Below are 25,115 nucleotides of genomic sequence, written 5' to 3' on the forward strand. Positions count from 1 at the left end.
AACATTGAATTTTTAGTATTTTATTTTTTCAAGTTTGATTTTTATACTTGATTTTAGCCAAAAGGCCGAGAAGCGATCAAGTTTGATTTTTAAAAGTCAATATATTAAGGATGGAGCCAACAATCAACTCTTCACCTATCCACAGTCCCAACTAAGCAATAAACCTATAAAAATGAATACATTCACAGGAAAACCTAACAAACAACTTTGCCAAAAGTACCCTCGTGAGCCCAGTGTTATTTAGGGCTGGTCCTGGAACCCACTCCCCATCCACCTCTGACCAACTCAGGGAGCAAATGAAAACAGCAGATGATGATGATATGTTCACATCCTTTTGCTATGCTTTCTAAGCTTTTAAGTTAGAGATGTGTTAAGGAGAAAGTACAGATTCACTGAAATATATCAAAATGATGTACAACTCTCAGTTCATTAAATTGCTGATAAAAGGTTACAACGTCCACACATTACAAAATTAGGCTTATTAATCTTTTCCACTAAGACACTTTGCATCTCTTGATTTATAAGGTAAATATGAATTCTACATATCAGAATCCACTTTACATATCAAATTCTACAAATTCTACGTATCAAATTCCAATCTTCTCAAGAATGTACCTATGCTGAAAAGTCAAGGGTCAGTTGCACTTTTGTTCTGTAAACTTAAAAGAGGGCTAAACGTGTAACTGAAGGACAAAGCTATTGTGTTTTATTAGGGCTCACCTGACACAATTCAGAATTTATCTTAATTGTTGATATTGTCAGTCTTTATATAAAAGCTCAGACCTAAATTAAGGTAGAGTTATCTGCCCTATCCTTTCTGCAGGAACACAGTTCAAGAGGCCACCGGCTCTAAACCACAAGCGTGACTCCTTTAGTTGCTAGGGTGACCCAGTCACATCACTCTGAATGTTTACCAGGTTCAGTCTAATACTGCCAAAGAAAAACTCTATTCTTAGATTATCTTCTCAAAGAACTTTATTGATAAAGGAAATGCTGTCAACTAACTAACAAACCTTGGAAAACTGTTAAATTGGAATTCAAATACAAATCAAATTATTAAGTTGGTGCAAAAGTAATTGCAGTTTTTGCAATTTTTAACCTTTTAAGTCGCAATTACTTTTGTACCAACCTAATAATTTAAGAGCTTGATCATCCATGAGTAAATAACAAGTTTACAGAGCCAAGAGACTAAAAAAGACAAAAGGAGATAGGTTTATTTACACAAATGTTCATCACAGTATTATTTTTTATGGTTTATAATGGCAAAAATTATAAATTACCTAATATCCATTAACATTAATTTAATAAATTAGGGCACATTTATATGCTGAAAATAAAGTCATTAAAATTTATAATATATTTTAATATATAAGCACATTAAAAATGACCAAAATATTAATTAGCAAAATTATTCTTCAATGAACATGTATTCCTTTCTTGTTTTGTTTTTTTTAAAGAGTTTTTAAAAATGTAAGATGCATAAAGACAAGGATAATACTTTTTTATATTGTATCCCTTATCTAGTAAGGTGTCTGGCAACCAGTAAACCAGTAAGTTTTTTTGAACAATCAAGGTATTCCCCAGGAACAAGACACTAAAATTGTTTTTGGTTAAAAGAAATAATGCATATAGTGGTACAGTTGTCATATCCATTATGGTGGGAACAGATGACAATGTCAGATCAGGAAAGACCTTTGTAGGTAATGCTGTAAAGTTTGGGTTTTTAACCTTGAAGGAGATGTAGGTATAAAGAAAAGTCCTCAGCATTTGAGTAACAAATCTGCATTTACGAAAGCAACTTGGATATCAGGGTGAAGACTGAATAGGAGAGGGTCAGGACAGAAGGTAGAAAGACTAGTTAATAGGCTCTGTACAGTTCAGAGGAGAGCTGCTGAGGCTAGGGGAACACAGACTTGTATTTGCTAATCTGTACTTGATTTCTTAGTGAATGGGGAGTCTGGCCTAAGACAGAAACAAGGATGAGTCTCAAATTTCCATTTTGGATGACAAAATAAATGATGGTGCCACTGTAATGACTGGGAATGCAAGAGGCTGGTGTGCTGCCATGCCGAGCACAGAGGAAGGGAATTTAATGTGGGGGAGGACGAAAACTCATTGAACAGAATTAAAATCTTTCTAACAGTGGAATAACATCATGATCTGCAGTTCCGAAGCAAGTATCTGGAGACCTGAGGGCTGTTTTTTGTTGTTGCTAAGTTTTGGTGGTGGTAGTGGTGTTGCTGGGGACGTGCGCGCGTGCGCGTGTGCATGTGTGTGTTATTCCATCTTTTATGGCTTCAGTTCTGTCAGCTTCCTTTGTATAAAATACGCAGTTGTCTTAGAAATCATATTGCTTTTTACTATATGTGCTAATTTGACTCCTGATCCTGAATTTCCTTGTCTTCCTGTTACCTTGCACTGGTGGTTAATTTCCGAATGTTAAAGGTTTCATTTGCGTACTAGCTGTGCAGTGATAGACAAGTTCCTTGAAGCCACAGAGCATGCTCAGGCATTTCTTTCTATCACGCAGTGTGCTCTGTAAAGTTTCCCAACATTGTACAAATCTGTATCAGCCCTTCCTTTAAACTATCTGGCCTCTCCTGATGCCTAACTCTTCCCCGTCGCTAACTGAGATTTTTAATAAAGACAGTCTGTCCAGAGATCAGACATTTGTGAGAAAATAAAATACTTGGGCCTTCAAATATCTGGCAAGTCAATTCTAAAAGTGAATCTCCCTCCCCAATGACCGTAAGTGTCATAGGTTACTTCAGTATCGTGCCCTCAGCCCACACCTGAGGAGTACCCCCTACTCTCCCTTCTCTATGACCTTAGGCACTTCCCATCCCCTCAGGCTCAGACTGCATTCTCATTCTCATTTTTGCTCTTAGATGTTTTTCCAACTAATCCTTCCTTAGGTAGCTTTAAAAGTGATTCACAAACTTTTAATAATATGGTATCCTTAAGGGTTAGGTAAAATCTTCCTCCTGGGTGTCTAGAAGGTCTAATTAAAAAACCTCCTATCTTTGAAGCATTGTGTGCATCACAAAAATTTATTCAAAGCCTGCATTTTACTGTAATATATTTGTCTAAGTATTAAAATGTTTTAATTTCACTATCACTTCAATTAGTTTTGTCAAAAAATTTCCAGAAAAACTTATCTATCTTGATGCTTCTTTTGCCTCCAACACAACTACAAGTTGGAGTTTAAATACTCAGTGTAAAAAATTACATACATCATGATTTTCTTTATATAAAGTTAAGTAAAATAAAAAATACTTTTAAGGAATACATTTTTTAAATGCCATAAAACTATATAAAAACAAATGGAAAGACATAAACCCAGGGTTCAGAATAATCATTTGCTTGGGTGGGGAGAATAGGAGAAACAGGGCAAGAACATGTAGTTAGATATGTTATTACTAACATCCTGGCTTTTATTTTAGGTAATAATCTTAGAGGTGCTTATTACTAAAATTTAAAGAAACTACTATTGCAATAAAATAAAAACTAAGTAACCACATAAATGAAGGCAGATAGGAGTAAATAAAGTACTATGAATTATTATGAATCCAATGAGGAAAGAAAAAGATTTGTTTTTAAGTTTTTAAAAGCTTGGTTTAGGGAGTACGAGCTTATGGCTTGGCCTTCCTCCACTCTTTCCCCCCAAGTATATTTAAAATATTTTTAAAGGACAAGAAATATTTTGACAGAATTTATTCTCATTCCACTTTTATCCCTAACCTCCCAAATTAGATGCACAGAACTAAAAAGAGAAATGAATTACACTGAAATACTTATTTTAAAAAACAAATTTGTGATGTAATATTTGAGCTTCTTTTAACACATTAAATAACAATATTTACAGGCAGGTCTAATTATGGCAATTTCAAAGCAGTGATTAATGTAAACAGTATTTCAAACTATCAAAACAACTAATATATGAAATTATCCTTCCTCACTCCCCCCACAATGGTCTTAAAATTGAGAAGGATTTTATAATTGTCCCTAAGACTTAATTCTGCAGGATCACTCATTCACTACCAATTTACTTGTAATCTTTCCTGATCCCCCCTTTATTCACTCATCCAATCATTCGTTCAATCAATATTTAACAATTACTATGAGGTAATAGTACTATAAAGAACAAACAGCGATGTAAATATGAATTATTGGATCAGCTCTCAAGGAGCTTGCAGTCTAGTCTAGGCACATACACTAATAAATACAATAAAAGAGACAGATGATACCAGAGGTACATGCAAATTGTTTGATATAAGGCAGGGAGGGCTGCACAGCACATATAAACTGACAGCACTTTGATGGGCACAAAGGTTGGTAAGAAGGACATTCCTACAAAAAGCAGGGGGGCTGAAAATAGAACAGCAGCCTGTTCAGAGAGTCCCTGGCAGCTAATTGTACAAGGCTAGAGACAGACTACAAAGGAATGTGATAAGAGACGAAGCTGCAAAGACAGGGCCTAAAAAAGCCAACTCGGAAGTCAGGATTTTAGCCTCTTTGGGAGCTCAGTCCTCCTCTTTCAAAAAGGCCGCCACACACAACTGAAAAACATCCTCTAACAAAGGAATTCTTCATTTTTTGTGTGCCATGGACTTTTCTGGCAGACTGCTAAAGCTTACTGATCTGTTCTCCAAATGTTTTTATATACATAAAATACACAGGATTCCAAATAATTTTTATAGACATTCTGAAACTCTTACGGTAGTGAAGCCTAAGCGTAGCTGTGCATGTGCCTTTCTTCTGGAAAGCACAGTAAGGAAGGGGGCAGAAAAGAGTAACTTTCCATGGAGACACCTGACGAACATTACACTTCAGCCAGGCGATCAAGGTTAACAACAGCGATGTCACAGTGATAGTTTACACTTTGACAACTGATGAAAATGGCACTTTATCTCTCTCGTGTTCCTCACAAAAACACATCTAACCATAAGAAAAACATCAGACAAATCCCAACTGGGGATCATTCTACAAAATATCACTAGAACTCTTCAAAATGGTTGGGGTTACCAAAAAAAAAAAAAAAAAAAAAGCAAACTCTGAGGAATGTCACAATCCAGGGTACCAAAGGAGGCATGTCTACTAAAGGCAATCTGGTGTCCTGGATAAGATCCTGGCAAAGAAAAAGGACACTGGGGAAAACTGAGAAAATCTGAATAAAGTATGGGTTTTGGTTAAAATAATCTATTACCATAGGTGTAACTGTTGTAACAAAAGTACCATACTAATGCAGGATATTAACAATAGAGGGAACCTGGTGCAGGGTATACAGGAACCCTCTGTACTGTATTTGTAATTATTCTGTAAATTTAGGGTTGTTCTAAAATAAATTTTTTTAAAAAATTAAGATGCACAGAACTAGAAAGAAAATGAATTACACTGAAATACTTATTTTAAAAAACAAATTTGAGATGTAGTATTTGGGCTTCTTTAACACAATAAATAATATTTACAGGCAGGTTTAATTATGGTAATTTCAAAGTAGTGATTAAAGTAAACAGTATTCCAAGCTATCTGCAACAACTGTAACATATTAAATTATCTGAGATTGCTACAGTGACAGTCAAATGTGCTGCTAACACTTCTGCAGTTTGTGGGCTATAGTCAAAACTGAAGAAATGCTAAATCTCATTTAAAGGTTACTAAAGATAAAGATGTAATTGTTTTCCTATCCAAGTTCAAAGACCGTTGAACTCTACCCATGGACTGCCGGTTAAAAATCATCTTCTAAAGGCAAATAAAAACTAAATACTAACACTAAATGGACACTGTGTTGCAGGGCCTCTGATGGTCACTACACATAATTCATCTCATTAAACCCTCACAACAAACCCAGCCCACAGACAAGGCAGCTTAGGGAAGTTGTACATGATCATGTGACCAAAAATTCAAATTATATAGCTTGATGCAAAATAGAGTCTGACAAAGCACCTCTAAAAACAATTTCCAGCCCCTAGTTGTGGAATTTTGAGGAACACTACTGATTATACAGTAGCTCACCAATGCTCCTACTAAACAACTTTCTGTTTAGGCTAAATCAGGCTAAAACTGAAATACATATAACACTTCCTAGAGCTCAACTGGTACTAATAAACAGCAGCAGCTAACCAAAAGGAAAAAGGTAAACACAGAAGCTCCCCACCCTCGTACAAATCTGAAAAGTATATTTTTGTCTCCATTTACCAACTCTGACACACCCAGTTCGTTAGTATCCTTCTAATGTGTGTGTGTGTGTGTCTGTGTGTGTGCGCGCGCGCATGCGTATGCACACCTATGTAGGTTTTTAAAGCAAATATAGCAACATGTGAGATATCCATAGCATATTTTATTCAGTCTATGGCAGTTTCTTAGTTTATCCAACTGAGTATTACTAATTCTATTTTCTTAGAACTAGAGATGCTGATACAATGATATATTTTCAAATGAATGTGTAACTGGCAGACACTTAAAGCAAACTTGCTAAAAATAGTAAAAGTTTTCAATAATTCATTTATATTCATCAAAATTTCTTAGTTGATGTATGCTACTCTATGAAATCTATATCCAAAGTATGATTTCCACCCCCACAACATGCCCTTCTATCAGTGAATTATAACTAAACAGATCCGGATTTGAATCCTCAGTGTCTCTCTTAGCAGATGTGTCCCCTTTGACAAATTACTGTAAACCATTTTATGCTTGCATTTCAAGCCTAGGTTTTATATTTCAGTCATCATTGGCAATTGATGATAATACAAGATTCTTATTATGTAAGGAATGAAGGAAAGAATGCTTGTAGAGCACTGAGCAAATGTCAAACATTATTCATGAAATATTTTTAATTTTGAGTTTTACTTTCAAGTTGTAAATTTTCTGTTAGCAATGTTCACAGAGGGTCATCAGTGAAATATGTTTTCTGTTAGTTGTAGCTGATTCTTTAAACAATGAGAGATTTGCTCTAGAGAATGATTTTATCTTTCTTTGGAAGAAGCCAGAATCATCTCCATTTAAGGGCACATCAGCAGCTGCTGCACAACACATTTTAGTTGCCCATAAGTTACCCATAAGAAAGTGAAGCAGGCTGAGTTCATGTCTAATTATTGTCTTGCTAGAAGCTGACATGAAGTTGCAATGTCAAAGCACCTGTAGCAACAGCAACTCAGTACAACTTGTTTGGCTTAAACCAGTATTATTCTCATTCTATGAAAGTTCCTATTACTATAACTATTTTAGTTCTTCAACATTATCACCATCAGTATACAATCGTTTCTAAGCCCAAAGATGCACAAGTCTTTAAAAAGAGCTTTCTACCACCCCAAACAGTTTTTTCATTTCTCTCTCATATGCTTTTAAAAGTTAAAAATGAGGCACAAAGTGTTAATGACCTTTCCATAGCTAAAGTAAGATAAATGACATTCTAAAAAGTTTGGGTGTGGTAAGACTATGGCTAACCAATCATATCTGCAGAATTCCTCTGTGACATCATAAGACCTCCCTAGAACACTTTTTCTCCTCTACCAACTTCAATTGTTCCCATAAATCTGGTAACAGAAAACTTTCCAGCTAAACACCGGTAAAGACTTCATACCACTCACAATACTCTATATATTGTGATCATCACAACAGCTAAGGTAAGAAATAGATTTCACTGATTTTGGAAATTTTTAGCTTCTGTAATTCAAACTTACTAAACTCTTTAAAAAGAATTAATCATATATTGTAAATTATAGCTCAAAGTTAGACAATAAAATGTCTGATATGACAAAAAGCTTAATTTCTAAATAAATGCTTATAATTCAGTGACTAAGAATAAGACTTAGCTTTGAAATGAAAAGGGTTGCATTCATCTTTGATCTTGGTTATTGGTTTTTTCATTTTAATTTTCACGTTTATTTTGCTTTTCAAAGTGAATTTCTGCCAATTAAAATACCTTTCAAATTTGGCTGGTGATAGTGGTGATTTGATTTCTTCAGGCAAAAACAATGGCTTCATTTTGTTATTTGTTATTCTGCTGAGAAACAGGGTAGGAGGGGGATGTCTATTTACATCTGGAATACTATGAACAGTCCTGTGATTGTACAACATGCACATTATTGGCATAACTATTCCAATATTATCATTATGATTCCTTACAGGGAATATTAACAAAGTAGAATTGAAGAATATATAATCAAAACTATTTAAAATGCTTTTGACGACTTTTTTCCTTTCTATAAAGTCCAGTCAACTTTAACAAACACTGCTAAAAAGAAATCCAAGCTTTTAATAAATTGAGTTACTTATATTAATTTCAATACTATATCATAAATAACAAGTTTGGAAATTCCAAAACACTTGTCAAGAACACGTGTAAAATTCTTTCTAAATGCACAGAATACAATGTGGCACTTTAAAAATAGATCTTATTTTAGCAGCACAAACATTCCTAAATATCCCATTTGAATGAATTTGATAAAATGAGTGTATAGTCTACCTAGCAATGAAAATACTAAGTTACAATCTTCAGTTTCCTCTCTCACATTTAGAAGGGAGGGAAAGGGAAAAAGAAAAATAACTTCTGGTTGAATTCTACTCTACTTTTTATGTTATAAATCTCAATTTACTATATGAAATGTGTCTTCCTTCTTAAATCTCAGTCATGGTATAAAGAATATTACATTGATTTTATTTCATTCTTTTCATTTTCACATATATAGGTCAAAATAAAATTCACCTCTAAAATTCTGAATTCCTATGACAAATGTTAACTCTACTGCTACAAATAAGAACTGTGTAATTCCACAAGCAGCTTTCCTTAAGGCATGCAAAAACATTCCTGGTTTTTGCCTACCAATGAGGCACCCTCACTGCCTCTCAGTATCTTTACATTGATAAAATGTTTTTCCTTTGATATTACACAGAAGTCATTCAGTGTAGGTAGGTGTCTTATATGCATATTTATTTATTTTTACTCATATCCCTATCAAATTACATTCTCACATTTCAACTGTCTGTGAGTTTTTATAGTACCAGACTATCACCACATCACCTATTGCTCCAAAACGTTGACAATATCTAGGAAGAGCAGAAATTCTGCTATTAAAGATATCCTTAGATAATGTGTCCAGAATAACAGAAATTAGTTACGGTGACTGTTGTTCAAATTTCACACATTATGCTAGTGTCAGATATTATGTCCCAACAAGTTCATCTCTAACATAGGGTGAAATTTAAGTATTGTCTTTGTTTATAAAGACATGTGGTTTAAAATTAAGTGCTAAAAAAGACTGTCAGATGAAATAAAATGGGAGAAATGTGCCAGATGTTTAAATTATGAAAAATTGATTAAATTTTAAAAACACGTAAAAGAGCTAGAGTACCTTGCTTTATTAAAAGAAGTCACAACACTATCATTTTCTAAGGCTCAAATATCAAAAATTATTTTAATAGTATTTTAGTAGACATAAAGAAAAATAATATTCCAGAGAAAATTGCATTTGGTTACATACTTATCCATACTGTTTCTTAATTTCACTAATTAGAGATAGAAGAATACTGGTATAGATAAAATAGTTCAAAGAAAGAATAAAAAATTTAATTTACTAAATAGATTATGCAATATTATTAATTATGTAATAAATTATGTAACATTAAAATTTTAAGTAAAACTTAAATGTAAAGATTAGATTACCTCTCTAAGCAAGACTGTTTATTTATTAACAATCCTAGAAATATAAACAGTCAATTGAAACTTCCTTCTTTATTCTTGAACAATTTTCTAAATGCACTAATGTATACAAATACTTCATTTAATCCTTTTAGCTCCCTATATGTTTGACACTACATCTCTGTTTTACAATTTAAAAAACAGATGTGAAAATGGTGAGTTGCCCAAGGTCACAGATGGGAAATGGTGGAACCTTGGCTGGGGCCAAGATTTTCTGACTCTAAACCACATGTACATCCATCCCATCCATGGGTCAACATGGCTTAAAAATAAAACCTGTCACTGGCAAAGCAAAAAAAATTGAAAGTCCTCAAATACTGTTAATGGTACTCTAAAAGGCAAAGTTAGAGGACACAAACTTCTATTTTATTTAGAACCTCTCCATTTCATTTCAAGTTAATTTATGTATAAGGCATTATGTCCTTAATAGCCAATGAGTATACTACTATCCTGCTTATTTTCAAAGCTAGGGATGTAAGCATGTTATAGATGATCTTAGTTATTAAGTAATACACCCTGGAAGGTAAAACTCAAAACAATTACGAAGACTTTTAAAAAAACAACATGAACAATCAATCAAATTAAAGTTCCCTTTTATTAATTTGTTTCACTGCTAAACTACTCAATGCTTTTCATCTATTTAGCCTTGATTACCTAAAATCCAGGTTAATTTCTCCTCAAAACTTTTCACAAAGCCACATTTTCACACTTTATTCCAGTATTATATTAAATCTTTTAGCTTTCCTCAATTTCCTTTCTCACCTCCTCATATTCTACCATTTAAAATATTCAACCCCATATGTTCTGAAATGCTTGAACAGATGAATCTTGTTTTGCTTTTTATGCGGTGGAAATCACTAACCTTCATCTCAACTGTGAATTAACACAGTGCTGATCATACCAACCAAGGAGTAAACCTAAAGGTTAGAAATCTGGGAAATAATCCTTCTAAATTACAGTGACCTAAATCAGAAAATATGTACTCTCTTTGAACATTTCTAGAAATAGTCCATCAATGTTCTCACCCTACATAATTCTGAAGCATTTAGTACCAAATAAACACATGAAAATGAGGCCTAAGTATACATAGCTCCACCCCAGTATACTTGTAGGTAACTGAGGACCTCTAGTGCTTTTCAAAATGTACTCCACCTTCAGGTCTAAACAACAACAAAAGCCAATTCACTCACATTAGTGGGGGTATATTTAACTGGCATTCATTTTTCCTTAAAAGTTTCCCTTCACTCCCTCCCCACCTTATCTTCCCTAAAACAAGAATCTGAAGTCTCAGCTACTACAGGGTTAAAAATAATATTTTATTTGCAAAGAAATTAATTTTAACATAATAACCATAATGAAGACAAGTCTACAGACAAAATAGCAATAGCAATGTGCCAATTTCAAAGACAAAAATCTCCATATGCTGTTGCTTAAGAAAGGCTGCTCAAGGCACAGCTTTAAAGCAATGGACGCATTTCATTATGAGGTCAATTTAGGGGTTGAGAATGTATTAATTTTTTTGTTTACACAATTCTTTTTATAAACAGGCAGAAGGAGCTTGAAGATTCTTTCAAATAGCCAGTGTGGTCCAACAAAGCTACAGAATGTTGCTGACACAAAATAACTTCAATTAGAAATTCCAAGTTTAGCATTAGTCAATCTCAAAACAAAAATGGCTCTACCAAAGTAACTTTTGGTTGCTAACAGGTTGATGATAAAGCTAATGATAAACTGTCCTGATTTAATTGAACAAGCTAAAAAAATGTATGCACAATCACCTCTGGATTATCTGCAAAAAGTGGAAAAAATTAAACCCCCAATTAATTCTAATATAGACAAATCGTGTAATCTCAAATCTATAGAGAATTCGGACCTTGTGAACTAATTAAATGGAAAAAAATTCTAAAAAGTATCTATCTGTCAGGCTGTAATCTTTGATGTATATTACTTAAATTTATTAGCAAAATATGCCTACATTTACTAAAATAAATAGACAAAAAATAAAAGGGAGGCAAAATTCTAAATTCCACAAATACAAAAAAAATCTCAGGAATTTATGATTTCAGCAGGAGTACCACCCAAAAACTGAAGTTCAGAAAGTTCTGCAAAGCGCTGAATGTGCCTAAATTATAGGTGGGACGACTCTCAGTATATATGACACCATTATGGTATTACTTGTCCAGCAACTCATAAAGTAAACTACCAAGTTTTAAAAAGTCTACTGAGGTTCCTTTTGCACAAGAATGCTTCTGCCATTACGTTAGGAAACAGGACTCTCTATTTCCTATCCTTGAGACAATGTGAGGACTCCTACAGAGCCGACATAGCACCTTTCCCCAAAAATGTTGCGTAACATGGCAGAAATTTGTTGAAGGGTTAGAACTGCCAATGATTTGTCTCTCTCCTTCTTCCACTTCAAAAAAACAGAAGATTAGCTTGAATTTTATTGCATTTACTTCTCAATTTCACGTTTTTGTGAAAAAGAGGAACAGTGGCCAACCAAAGGCTTTATAAATCTTACAAAGAATAGTTCGGAGTTAGTTATCCCCCCACCACCACCACCAAATTACAATAATCATAGATCCCACCGACATACAAGATACTCCGTGGGCACTTTTCTGCCTCTCAAATGTTAACTTGAGTGACAGCGATCTGGCATTTCTACAACCAAACTCCTATCAAAGCATCTTTCGTATTTTCAATATTCTGATTCTAGGGACTGGGTAATAAATTAATTTTTAAAGTGACCTCAATCCTCTTGTCCCAAACACCTAATTTACACATATTGGCGTCTTTTAAAAGGGGTAGAGGACAGTCAGTCTCCCTGGCTGTTTAAGCCAGATGCAAATTCAGAACATCCCAACAAGATCTATTTATTTCTGACTATCCTAAATGAATGCTCTAAAAAAAAAAAAATCAGATAAAATGAAAAATAAAGGAAACTATTTTTCTAGGCTCTACCAAATATTACTCTATTAACAGGCTGGCTCTAAGAAAGGAAGGGGGGAAAACTGCAGGAGTTCTAAACTCATAGACGGTTATGAGTACAGAGAAAAGAATGATCAATACCTGGTAACTATGCCATTAATTATTACGTTATGAAGGTCACAGACAACTCCAAACGCAGGACTGTGCTGTCCCCACACACAGCTTTTCAATTCTCAATATATAATAGGAAGCCTCATCTTGTATGGGTGAATTTTGGTTTATCATCATCATATAGATTTTGGAAGTTCATCAGAATTAGGACTCAACACATTTCAGATTATACCACTAAAATAAATTGGGCCCAATAAAATGAACGCCAACAGTTAACATTTTAGCATGTAAAGTAGGTTTGGTTTTGGTTTTAGCATAAGATTATAAAGTGACTACAAATCACTTTAGAATGATAACATTTCTAAGTTTGACAAGCAACAAGACACTATCTTTGGTTCTCTTTTATACTCAATTTGTTTCCAGGAGCAAACTTTCCTTTCTGAATAATAGTTGGATGTTAAAATATTATGAGATCATCTTTAAAGTATATTCACTATACTTCCATCAGGAGAGAACTCATTGCTTTAGGGCACACCATTTTGTATTTCACTAACACCAAATACCCATTTGTACTAATCATTACCAACAACTTATCTAAAATTTTAATCCTCTAGTGTAAATCCTGTAAGCCTCAGTTTCCTCATCTGTAACAGGAAGAGACTTGAGAAGGATACTGGAGATTATGTGTTCAACTATCATTCTGTTATTCTAATTGGTTAATTTGTTAATCACAGCACTTTATCTTTGACATCTTTGCTCATTATCAATTTTCTAAAAATATTAAAGTAAATCATAAAACTCCCTTATTCAACTTCATTGATTTGAATAGTACCAATTATGCACTACATACCAGTATACAAAAATAAACAAATAAGGTGCGTCCTTTTACTCAAAAAACTGGAAGTCTAGTTGGGGACACAGACATATAAATCAAAATCACAAGACAGCCCAATAGCTATCCTGATACACGAACACCCTACTGAAAACTAGCAGAGGTGATAATCAATACTGCCTTAAAGAGTCATGGAAGGTTTTATTAGGAAGTGCTATTTAAACTGGGCCTTAAGGATCAACTGAAGTTTGCCTGGCAAAGAATCAAAGGTGGTGGTGGGGAGACATTCCAGGCAGAGCTAGAACAACATGTGCAAAAGACAGAATCATAAAAGGGAATGAAGTATTTATGGCACGGTGACATGTTTCATGTGAGTGAGGCACTACTCATCAGAGTCAGAATAGCGGATGACTCTTGTAGACTCGTATACGATGTTTCATGATGAACAACTGGCCAGCTTCCTCTTTTTCCATGTTTTGTCTCAAAATAATTTTTAAATTCAGACCTTTTAGGCCACTTAAGTCCTAAAACTGCACAAAAATGTAAGTTCAAATAGGAATTACCAATGCTAACTCTTATTCCTTTCTTAACTGTATTGTTACATATCCTTATATAAAGCAACTAGTCAAATATATAAACGAATAAAGGAATTCTTCCCCATAATTAATAGCATATAAATTCACTATATCTACTATGAACAAATAGAAACAGAAAACAACTTAAAAGATGTATTTTCTTAAAGAAAAAATTAAACCCCTTTATATCTATAGTATTTTATCTGAGGAATCCAGACAGAAATAATTATACCGTGTTTCAGCAAAAATAAGACCTAGCCGATTGTCTTATTAAAAATAAGACAATCAGGGCCGGCCTGGTGGCTCAGGCGGTTGGAGCTCCATGCTCCTAACTCCGAAGGCTGCTGGTTTGATTCCCACATGGGCCAGTGGGCTCTAAACCACAAGGATGCCTGTTCGATTCCTCGAGTCCCGCAAGGGATGGTGGGCAGCGCCCCCTGCAACTAAGATTGAACACGGCACCTTGAGCTGAGTTGCCACTGAGCTCCCGGATGGCTCAGTTGGTTGGAACGCGTCCTCTCAACCACAAGATTGCTGGTTTGACTCCCGCAAGGGATGGTGGGCTGTGCCCCCTGCAACTAGAAACGGCAACTGGACCTGAAGCTGAGCTGCGCCCTCCACAACTAAGACTGAAAGGACAACAACTTGAAGCTGAATGGCACCCTCCACAACTAAGATTGAAAGGACAACAACTTGACTTGGAAAAAAGGCCTGGAAATACACACTGTTGCCCAATAAAGTCCTGTTCCCCTTCCCCAATAAAAAAATAAATAAATAAGAATCAGCTCTATATAACACGTCTTTTGGAGCAAAAATTACTATAAGACCCGATCTTATATTATATCCAGTCCTATTTTATAGTAAAATAACATTTATCATATAATATAAGACCAGGTCTTATAGTAAGACCCGGTATTATATTAATTATATTATATTATATATTATACCCAGTCCTATATTATAGTAAAATAATATATCATATAATATAAGACCAGGTCTTAATTTTTGCTCCAAAAGACGCATTAGAGCTGATTGTCCGGCTAGGTCTTATTTTCAGGGAAACATGGTATTAAATACATACCAAGTTTAAGCTGCCATTTTTTAAGTAGGGAGTGTAATAGATAACTTACGTAATAGCCCCTTGTGTTGGACAATGAAGAATCTATGCTAGAGGCATATATACACATATACAGAGGGTGCCAAAAAAATGCATACACATTTTAAGGAAAAAATTGTATTAAAATTGTAATAGTCAATATATACTGATAACAAAACGCTGAACACAAGTCACGTTTGACTTCTGTAGTTACAAGAGGTGCTCAAAGTGGTTACCATCAGCGTAATTTGAATACAGCTTTTCCTTTCTTAAAATGTGTGTACACTTTTTCATTTTTTTGGCACCTTTTGTATACATACACACACACACACACACACACACACATATATATGCTAGAGAATATATACTAGAGAAACACAGATTGTTACCAACTCTTTAAGAGAATGAAGTTTGATACAAGCTGGCTGTCAAGATAGCCTCACTAAAGACCAACACTACTCGTATGAAGGAGGCCAGAGTCTCCAGCCAAATTCAAGTCCAGTCTAATAACACAGCCACGTTGAAATACTGAAAAGTACAGAATCTAACCACCATATACCACATGATTTCCATGTAAAAAGGAATGCCAAGTTGCCACTGATCGTGTCTGATGCATCTCTTCTCCTTTCCCATTCTTTCATTTCTCCCCTGTGCTTTCTTCATCACTAGTCTCTGTCAGAAACAGAGCTGACAGGCTGAGTTGAGTTTTCATGGGATGTATAGAGATGAAAGAAAATTAAATCTGGCAGCTGGGGTAAGGTAGTACTATCTAAACTAACAATGATGTATCAACAACTGTTAACAGCCATTATCTCTGGGCAATTAGTTATATTTTTATTCCATTTCTAATTTTTCTTACTTCAAAATTTATAAAGTAGAATCCTGATTGACAACAAAATATGCCCAAATCATAGTAGTTATTATCTCTGGACATTTAATTTACAGTTCATTTTTAATCTATATCTAATTTTTCTATAACAATGTATTGCTTTTGTTTGTTTTGTTTATTAATTAGTACAAATAAGAAAGAAAGCAAATGGAAACCACCACTTGTAAGTACAGGTCATTTGTAAACAGGAACTGTCTGTGGTAGACAGTAAGATGATAATTTTATTACTATGATTTCTGAGCCCAACAGTCTTCAGTACTTAATATCAAGTCATGTCAAAATGTTCCTTAAAATAGCTTATTCTACAAAGCTCTAAAATCATAAAAAGGAATGACATTTGAATCTACACGAGATAGGACAATTATGTTCGCAAACTCATCCTAGAAAAAGTGCTACATACCTCATTGCTGAATATCACTACAGTCACTTTCGAAGTACTCCCCTTGGGAAGCTATGCAGTGATGCCAGCACCTAGTCCACCCTTCAAAGCAATTTGGGAACTCTTTTTCTGGAATGGCCATCAGAGCTGGCGTCGTATTACCCTTGATGTCCTTAATGTCATCAAAATGTCTTCCTTTCAGTATTTCCTTCATCTTTCGGTAAAGAAAGAAGTCATTGGGGACCAGTTCAGGTGAGCAGGGAGGGTGTGCCAATACAGTTATTTATTTACTGGCTAAAAACTCCCTCACAGAGAGTCCCACGTGAGCTGGTGCATCATCCTGATGCAAGAGCCATGAATTGTTGGCGAAAAGTTCAGGTCGTCTACTTTTTCACGCAGCCTTTTCAGCACTTCCAAATAGTGAACTTGATTAACTGTTTGTCCAGTTGGTACAAATTCATAATGAATAATCCCTCTGATATCAAAAAAGGTCAGCAACATCGTTGCAACAAGTTCACGGACTTCATTGTCTGACCTCATATAGTACTGGTAAAATGCTTCACATTTAACTATTTTATTTTGGACTAAACTCAACATCCGAAGAATAGTTCATTGCATGCATTTCTTTTTATGAGATTTGCTCTGGAGATATTAATACTCTAATGTTCATAACAATTATGCTCACAGCGAAATAGTCTAGTCATTTTGAGAGGAGGAGGCAAAAATTGAAGATACTCCACTCCAAACATAAGACAAATGAGTCATCATGGTGACTCTCACCAAAAAAGACAGAAAGGAAAACACTTATGTGTGCACACACACATATACAGATCATAGAGACACTTAATGCCACAAATACAACGTTGAGAAAGATTAATTCATACAAAATTGTGTTTTATCTGTTCAGAGACTAGGTTGTACATATGATCCTAATCTATGTACTATTTTTACATTCCAGACGACCTAAGAGAGAGATCTCCCATTTGGCTGTCCGCTTTTTACCATTCTCTTGATCGTTTAAAACTTCAGACTTCCTTGCTTTCCTGTGTCATGGAGAAAGTCCAATACCTTACCCGTTCTGCTATAAGAAGAGCTTCAACCATTGAAATGCCTCAACAAGCACGTCAAAATCTCCAGAACCTATTTATCAATTTCTGTCTCATCTTAATATGTCTCTTGTTGATCTGCATCATCGTGATGCTTCTCTGAAGTTCCGATGCAATCGCTAGTGCTGCAACTGATCACCACCGGCTTAAAATCTGTCATGCCATGAAGAGAGGAGAACAGACCACTTCTTCAGTAGAAGAATTTCTTTGTGAAAAGGTCAAGATTCAGAACAAATTGTTAGCAAATGTATTCATCTGCTGCATCTTGTAAAAATGTGAAAAGGGCTCTATTTTCAAACTTAACTTTAATATGACTATAAGTGTGCATAATGTAAATGTTGATTTCCACAGCAGAGCTTGTAAGTTTTCTATCCCAAATCATTTCTGAGGATGAACTAGGGATTTAGTTTTGAAACGGCACTGCTAAGAAGTTCACTTCATATATAAAAGCATTAGCTTCACTATTTTGGGGTAAATATAATTTATATTGTACAATAAAAGCCTCTGGTGTTTATTAGGTATTGTTCACGTCTTCGCCAATTACCAATCATTCAAATCAAATGTCATCATTTGAAACAGTCCACTGATTCCTCACATCGGTTATCATTATTATCATAGTCTTTGTAGTAAGTATCATAACCTACATTCTAAATTAGAAATTGTGTTCTTTTTCTATACTTAATATTTTTTGAAGTTTATGAGAATCAAGTAGAAAAAGACATGCCATACTTTCACATAAATAAAATTTCTCTTAACTATTTTTTTCAAAGAATTACAGCATTCTAGCACATGTAGGTAACCAGAAATCTGTTCTCTGTAGGACATTTTGATCAATAGAAGAGAATTGTTGGTTAATTTAACAGCTGATAATGTGATTAGCCATAATTAATAACATACTAATAGAGTCTAACCTTAATTTATTGCACTTAGTTGATTATCTGAGTTAGAGTACATAACTTGCCATACTATATCTGTGGAATCATGAAATCTTAACACTTCAGAATGATTTGCTAGGTTGTCTTCTATTCTATTCTACCCTCATACTCAATGTAGGCAAGGAAAATAGTGAAAGAAATATAAAAAATGTAATATTTCAAGCATTAAAAAATAAAAATTTGAATTCTTTCTCTAAAAAAAATTCTTTGATAACATTTTGAAATAAATTTTTGTCCCACAATTGTCTATGACAGGATATAGCTACTTTCTTTAATCTGTCAACCAGGTGGTAAAGACGTATTCGTAGGCCACTAGAGTACACTAAATTATACACCCAGAAATGCTAATTTACAATTATTTTCTTGCTGAATACATTTTCAGTTTGCCTTCTGTCATTTAAGAATACCTGCAAACAACACATAAAACAGAAGTAAAAATTGGTGATAGAAAATTCATTCACCAAAATTGGTTAATTTGACTTGTTTTAAAATTAAGTCTAAAATGGCTTACACCTATCCTGCATCGTCCAGTAATTTTAACCTCAGTTAAAGATACACATGTATTACTAATATAGCGATTATTAAAAGAACAGAGAGTGTGTAGTTTCCTATACGATTTGTTAAAATACAGTCACTCACTAAAAGAACTTGAAAAGTCAATATTGACTTTGGTTTGTAACACAAGTGCTGTTAGCAGACTAGTGAGGGGACACACTGCTTTAAAATTTTTCTGAATCCTGAGTGGCACTGGAGATGGGAGGGGGTTCACTAATATCTGAGGACAGAGAGAAAAGAGATCTTCAACTGACAGGGGGATTTCTTGAACAAAGCCTCATTTATGGGTTGGAGACTCCTAATATCAACTAAAAAGCTTATAAATAACAAGAGATACATTCACCTCACTGGTGTCAGTAATTACCCATGCAAAAAGTAACCAAGTTCTATAATTAGCAGCATGATCTTAAAAAATAAGTGGAAAATTTGAAATAATACATTCATTACATTGTTCATTACAACATTAACTTCAAACTATAAACTGTAAAGATATGGGGTTTTTCCTAAAAAAAACAGAAACATATTTTTCATTCTGCCTTTAATAGAAATTAAAACCTTATACTTGATTGCGTTAACTGAGGTATAATGTAGAACAAAAACTCATTCTTTAAATGGAACTTATTTACTCTATTTATCATGATGTGTAAAAAGAAATAATAAAACACTGTATTTAAAAATTTTTAAATACCCAATGTTCAAATACTTCCTACTGTAGAATAAACTCCAAACTTAATTTACAGTCCTAAAAATGAACTAATTTTTAAATGTTTAATGTTGCCTTTTATATTTTAATTGGTTAAAAATGGTTATTTAATGTAAATCACCTGTATTAAAATGAACCTTCGTGAACTCAGTGAAACCGCTCTTTAATATGCTCATGATAGATATGAGCATAAAAAATCTAATATAAGCAGTTTTGATTTTATAGGTTGTGTACGGTGACATTCTCCAAAAAAATAAAATCAAGATTCCCTAGTACAGACACAAGAGGGCACACCTACATAAAATAATGAATTTCATTCTACCCAGAAATTACTTGCCCTTTGATTACTTTTGAGTCTTATGGCAAAGTGGAAAAATGATAAATTTCAAAAATGGTCTGCTCTTCTAAGTAATAGCACACTTTAAAATGTCTAAAAATTATATGCCAATACTACACAGAAAAGTTAACAGATGAAAAAAGGTCAAATACATTAGTAATTTTATTTATTAAAGCATGTACGAGTGTACAAAAATCATTTACATGCTTTTTAGCTAATTAATGTGTCATAATTACTATCTATTTGGAGTTTCATAATGTCTACATCTTTGCACAGTTATGTTATCTTAAACATTAACAAATTTTAAGACAAACACAGGGTGCAAAAATAAGAAAAACAAAACTATTTCTTTTCAGAGGATGTAACAGAATACATAAAATGCTCTCACGTTAAAACTTTTTCATTCTTATATCATGTTACACAAAAATCCAAGTCATTTAACTTTGTCATGTTTACCAAAATTTTATTAATATTTTTTATTTATACTTCAGTGAAAATTTTCAGTGAAATATGTTGAAATTATTAGGAGCCTGTATCTTGGCTGATCAAGCCCCTCCATGACTTAAATAGGTACGAAATTTTATCTTCCACTTTTTAATGACTATAACCCAGAACTTAGAAACTCCTAGAGAATGTAAGAAAAGAGGATAAATAACTTTGTCAATAAAGAGACCACTTCTTCACTACTGTCTGGAAGATCCACTGTAAACTTACGAGAATCATCCAATGGATATTGTTGTGTATGAAAGTACACACCCTCCATTCCCTTCCCATCCACTATCACCTCCCCACCAAAAAGAAAGAAATGCAAGAGGGGCATGGAAAGGGATACATTCGTTCCAAAGAGAAAACAAGACTTTGTTGTTTTTTCTCTCTGTCATAGTCCTTGTAGGATCAGACAGCTTTGGGTAGGGTGGGAGGACAGAGGTTATGTATCACAGAGGAAAGACTCAAAAGACGCTGGTGAACATTGCACATGGAGGCCTATATCCTAACCAAGATGGCCTCTCTTCATTCACAAAGGAACACGCTCCAGAGTATTGTATTACCTGCACTGTAGCTGATTTAGCACGAAACCATAGGAATTGAGGAACACTGAACACATAAGACTGAAGCTGACTCAATACTTATTCTGGACTGAGTCCTGAGAGTACAACTTTCATGTTACAATACAAACCTTCTGAGGGAGGAGGAGGCTGTGAGGATCAAATGAAATGAAAAGCTTGAGAGCTACAAAGTTCTGGATAAATCGATGATGGTGTTAGACTGAGACTCTCGGCCAAATTCCTTTTGTTATTGTAAAAGAATTGTTTGTTTCATGGTGAGAGTTTAGCAGTTGTGCTTAAAAATCATTCCCATTCATACATGGGAGAGGATGGTTTGATCCTTATTATGCCTCTCTCCTTTGTATTAAAAATTAGACTAAAAGGAAGTCAGTGTTTTAGGAGTCTTTTAAGAAACAACTAAGGTGAGAGCTTTTAAAATAAAGATAAGTACTTGGATACTCCAAGGAGGAGGTATTTAAGGATTTTTTTCTGTAATAGTCCAAAAAGAGAATTAGAAGAGAAGCAGTCATTTAAATACTGCAACTGAAATGTCTAAGTTTTCTTTACCTAGTTTCATCTTTTTACTCCAAAACTTAAAAGCACTATAAAGAGTCCATCCCAAATAAGGCTAATCAAAAAATAGGACGCTCCAGGGTACATGCAAATGTTGTCCCTCAGTAGCCTTCTTCTTCTATTATATACTGGGAAGATTTAAAAATAAGTTTTTCTCCACAAAGTCCCTCCAAATCCCTACCCTCGGCTACACTGTAAGGTTGGGGGAAACTTTATTTACAGAACAGGTTCCTCTAAGCAGAATAAAAGAGGAGTGAATTAATACATATTCCTTTAAATTCACCCAATTTTCTGTTACCTTTCTATCACACATACTTCAGGTTGGAGTAGAATACTCAGCCTCCCTGGACAACTGCAATTCTGTATAAAGACACCAACTGGTAAAATGCCTGATTCCTGCTCTATAATCACAAGCACTTGAGAACTAAAACATAATAGTAGTTTTAAAATTAGGTTTCCTATCTTTCAATCACTTGAACTGATTAAGTCCCAAATAAATCTGGTTAAATTACTCTTTTATGATTTGTAATTCAGATACTATAATGATGCTGCTGTTTGGTTATGTGCTTTAAATATACATAATCAAGATTATAAGAACTGTTTCCAAAACAAGAATAAAGGCGGCACACGGGATGTGTTTGGGGTTCTCCTGTGAATGTAGCACATTATGTTGTGTGTGTTTCAGGGTTGTACTCAGATTTGTGAGGTTCCTAGATAAGTGGTCTCCTTACCCTTTCATAGAATATATTCCTTTAATCTTTTTTTAATTGTTTTTTTCAATTACAGGTGACATTCAATATTATTTTATATTAATTTCAGGTGTACCGCACAATGATTAGACACTTACACAATTTATGTAATGATTCCTTTAATCTTTACGATTTTTAACTAGTAGCAACAATAAGCAGTAATTTAAAATGTTTGCTCTAGGGAAATTTTGCAATTTTTGACAGAATTAATTTGTTTATATGAAAAGGTGCTCAACATCACCAATCATCAGGGAAATGCACATCAAAACCACCATGAGGTCTGACCTCACACCCGTGAAAATGGTGATTATCAAAAGGACAAGACATAAGTGTTGACAAGAATGTGGAGAAAAGGGAACCCTGTGCACTGTTGGTGCAGCCACTATAGTAAACAGTATGGCGATGCCTCAAAAAATAAAAAAGAGTACTGTATGATCCAGCAAGTCTCCTTCTGGGTATCTATCCAAAGGGAACAAAAACACTAACCTGAAAAGATATATACACTCCCATGTTCACTGAAGCATTATTTCAATATCCAAGACACGGAAGCAAACTAAGTTTCCATTAATGGATGAATGGATAAAGAAAATGTGGTGTATATACAATGGAATATTATTCGGCCATAAAAAGAAGAAAATCTTGCCATTTGTGACAACATGGTTGGACCTTGAGGACATTATGCTAAGTGAAATAAGTTAGACAAACACAAATACCATATGATCTCACTTATATATGGAATCTTAAAAAAATTACTCATAGATACAGAGACCAGAATGGTGGTAGCTGCCAGAGGCTAGGGCAGGGGGCCTGTATTATTAGGTTGGTGCAAAAGTAATTGCGGTTTAAAAGGTTAAAAATTGCAAAAACCACAATTACTTTTGCACCAGCCTAATATATGTCTGAAAGTTGCTAACAGTGTAAATCTTAAAAGTTCTCATCACAGGGGAAAAAAAGAGGAAAAAAGAAAACCATTGTAACTATGTATGGTGATGGATGTAAACTAGATTTAATACGGTCATCATTTCGCAATATATACATAATATATCAAATAATTATGTTGTACACCTAAAACTAATGTTATATGTCAATTATATCTCAAAAGAATAAGGAACTGAGGCCCAGAGATACTAAGTAGTAAGTGATAGGTAGAGGATCATCCAGGTTCTGAATTTGATAGAACCAGAAACCAAATCCAAGGCCTCATATTGCCAAGTTAATGTTCTACGATACCATGTCAGCTCCTTTGCTTGTTTCAAGTGTCTTTAGAACGAATATGTTTTGCTTTATTTTTATGCCCATTTAACAAATAAGAAGGAAATTAAAAGTTGTTAGATACCAAGTTTTTCATGTTAATCAGCCTCAAATATTTTTTAAGTTTTGTTGAATCAATGCAACACTTTTGGAGTTTATAACACCTAAACAACACACTATGGCATGCCTACTACCAAGTGTGCTACTGTATTCATAACATCCACTAGAGGGAAGCAAACACTCAATTTTGGGCCTTACCTGCATTGGTGTTTCACTTTCTTGTCCAAACTCTTCAATTTGCTGCTGTTGCCAAGGAGCTAAACTGTAAGAGTCCTCTGTAGTTCTACCCTCCAAAGGGTTTGTCCGCAACTGCTCTGTAAGCCACATCTGCGTCCTCACAGAAGGCTGAATGGGAACTGAGCCTACTGCCTGTTGACCAAGCATTAAATATTTCAGAGGTTCAAAAGCCTCTGAGCTTGTCACATTGGGCTTGCTTTCAGGTAAGGCACTGTATGTCATGTCTAAGGTCTGCCTCCTAACAGTGGAGGAAGAAGCTCTACAGTCCTCTTTGCTACAGCTCTCAAATTTATACTTGCAGTCCAGGGTTGATGATCGTTTTTTATTTATTTCCTTGTCCTCTAGCTTAAGCATCTCCATACTATCATGTAAGCAGCTAGGGCCAATTGTCCTTAATTGTGATGGTAAAGCCTTGCCTATCCCTGTCTTTTCCAAACCACTCCTTGACTCTTCAGTGGGAGCAATGCCACCTGTGCCGCAGTTATCCGGGGCAGTGAGTTTGGATAAAGATGACCATTTCCGGAGGGGCCGGAAGTCCTTCATGTCTAATGAAGAGTCCTGCTCCCCCCTACTGTGGTTTCCCAATGTTTGCAGGAGGCTTGCACTCCATTTTGAGCCATCTGATGTCAATGATTCTCTGTGTTTGGAAACTGAGGCGCTGGAGTTAGACGGCATGACATGGGCAGTAGGGAGAGTAACCAATGACCGACTAGGCTTAAAAGATAATGTGCCACTTGAAGTTGAGTGATCTGGAAAAGAGAAAAGATGTCAAATTAGTTGTAATTAACAGGGGAAAAAATGAGGCAAAATGCCAAAACAAAAATTTGAATATGGTTTGCCAGTACAAGTTTTTCAGAGGCACTTTATCAAAATGAGAGAGTTGTTATTATTATCATTATTCTTTTATCTGAAACAGATCAAACTTTTAAACATTATTTTCTGAAAATGTATACATGACAAAATACATGCCCAGTTACCATCTACTAAGAGATGAAAAATAACTGGAAACAGGTTTGAATTCACCCTGTTTAAGTGCTGTGCCTTTAAAAGAAA

At 34.6% G+C, this 25,115-nt stretch overlaps 2 protein-coding genes across 3 annotated transcripts in view; one reads left to right on the forward strand and one right to left on the reverse strand.

Moving 5' to 3' along the window:
* The window catches only part of CEP85L (centrosomal protein 85L), a 108,361-nt gene that overhangs the window by 53,415 nt on the left and 29,831 nt on the right, over nt 1-25,115 (reverse strand). For both annotated transcript variants that reach the window (XM_074333489.1, XM_074333490.1), the window contains exon 3: nt 24,024-24,811. In XM_074333489.1, coding sequence (XP_074189590.1) covers nt 24,024-24,811 — 788 coding nt within the window. The remainder of the gene's footprint in view (nt 1-24,023; nt 24,812-25,115) is intronic.
* Nucleotides 7,490-19,187, forward strand: PLN (phospholamban). The gene is made up of 2 exons (XM_019740969.2): nt 7,490-7,625; nt 17,469-19,187. Exon 2 carries the CDS (start codon nt 17,561-17,563, stop codon nt 17,717-17,719), a length of 159 nt encoding a protein of 52 aa, XP_019596528.1. The 5' UTR covers nt 7,490-7,625; nt 17,469-17,560; the 3' UTR covers nt 17,720-19,187.

This window comes from Rhinolophus sinicus, linkage group LG05, assembly GCF_036562045.2.
Source record: "Rhinolophus sinicus isolate RSC01 linkage group LG05, ASM3656204v1, whole genome shotgun sequence".
NCBI lineage: Eukaryota > Metazoa > Chordata > Mammalia > Chiroptera > Rhinolophidae > Rhinolophus > Rhinolophus sinicus.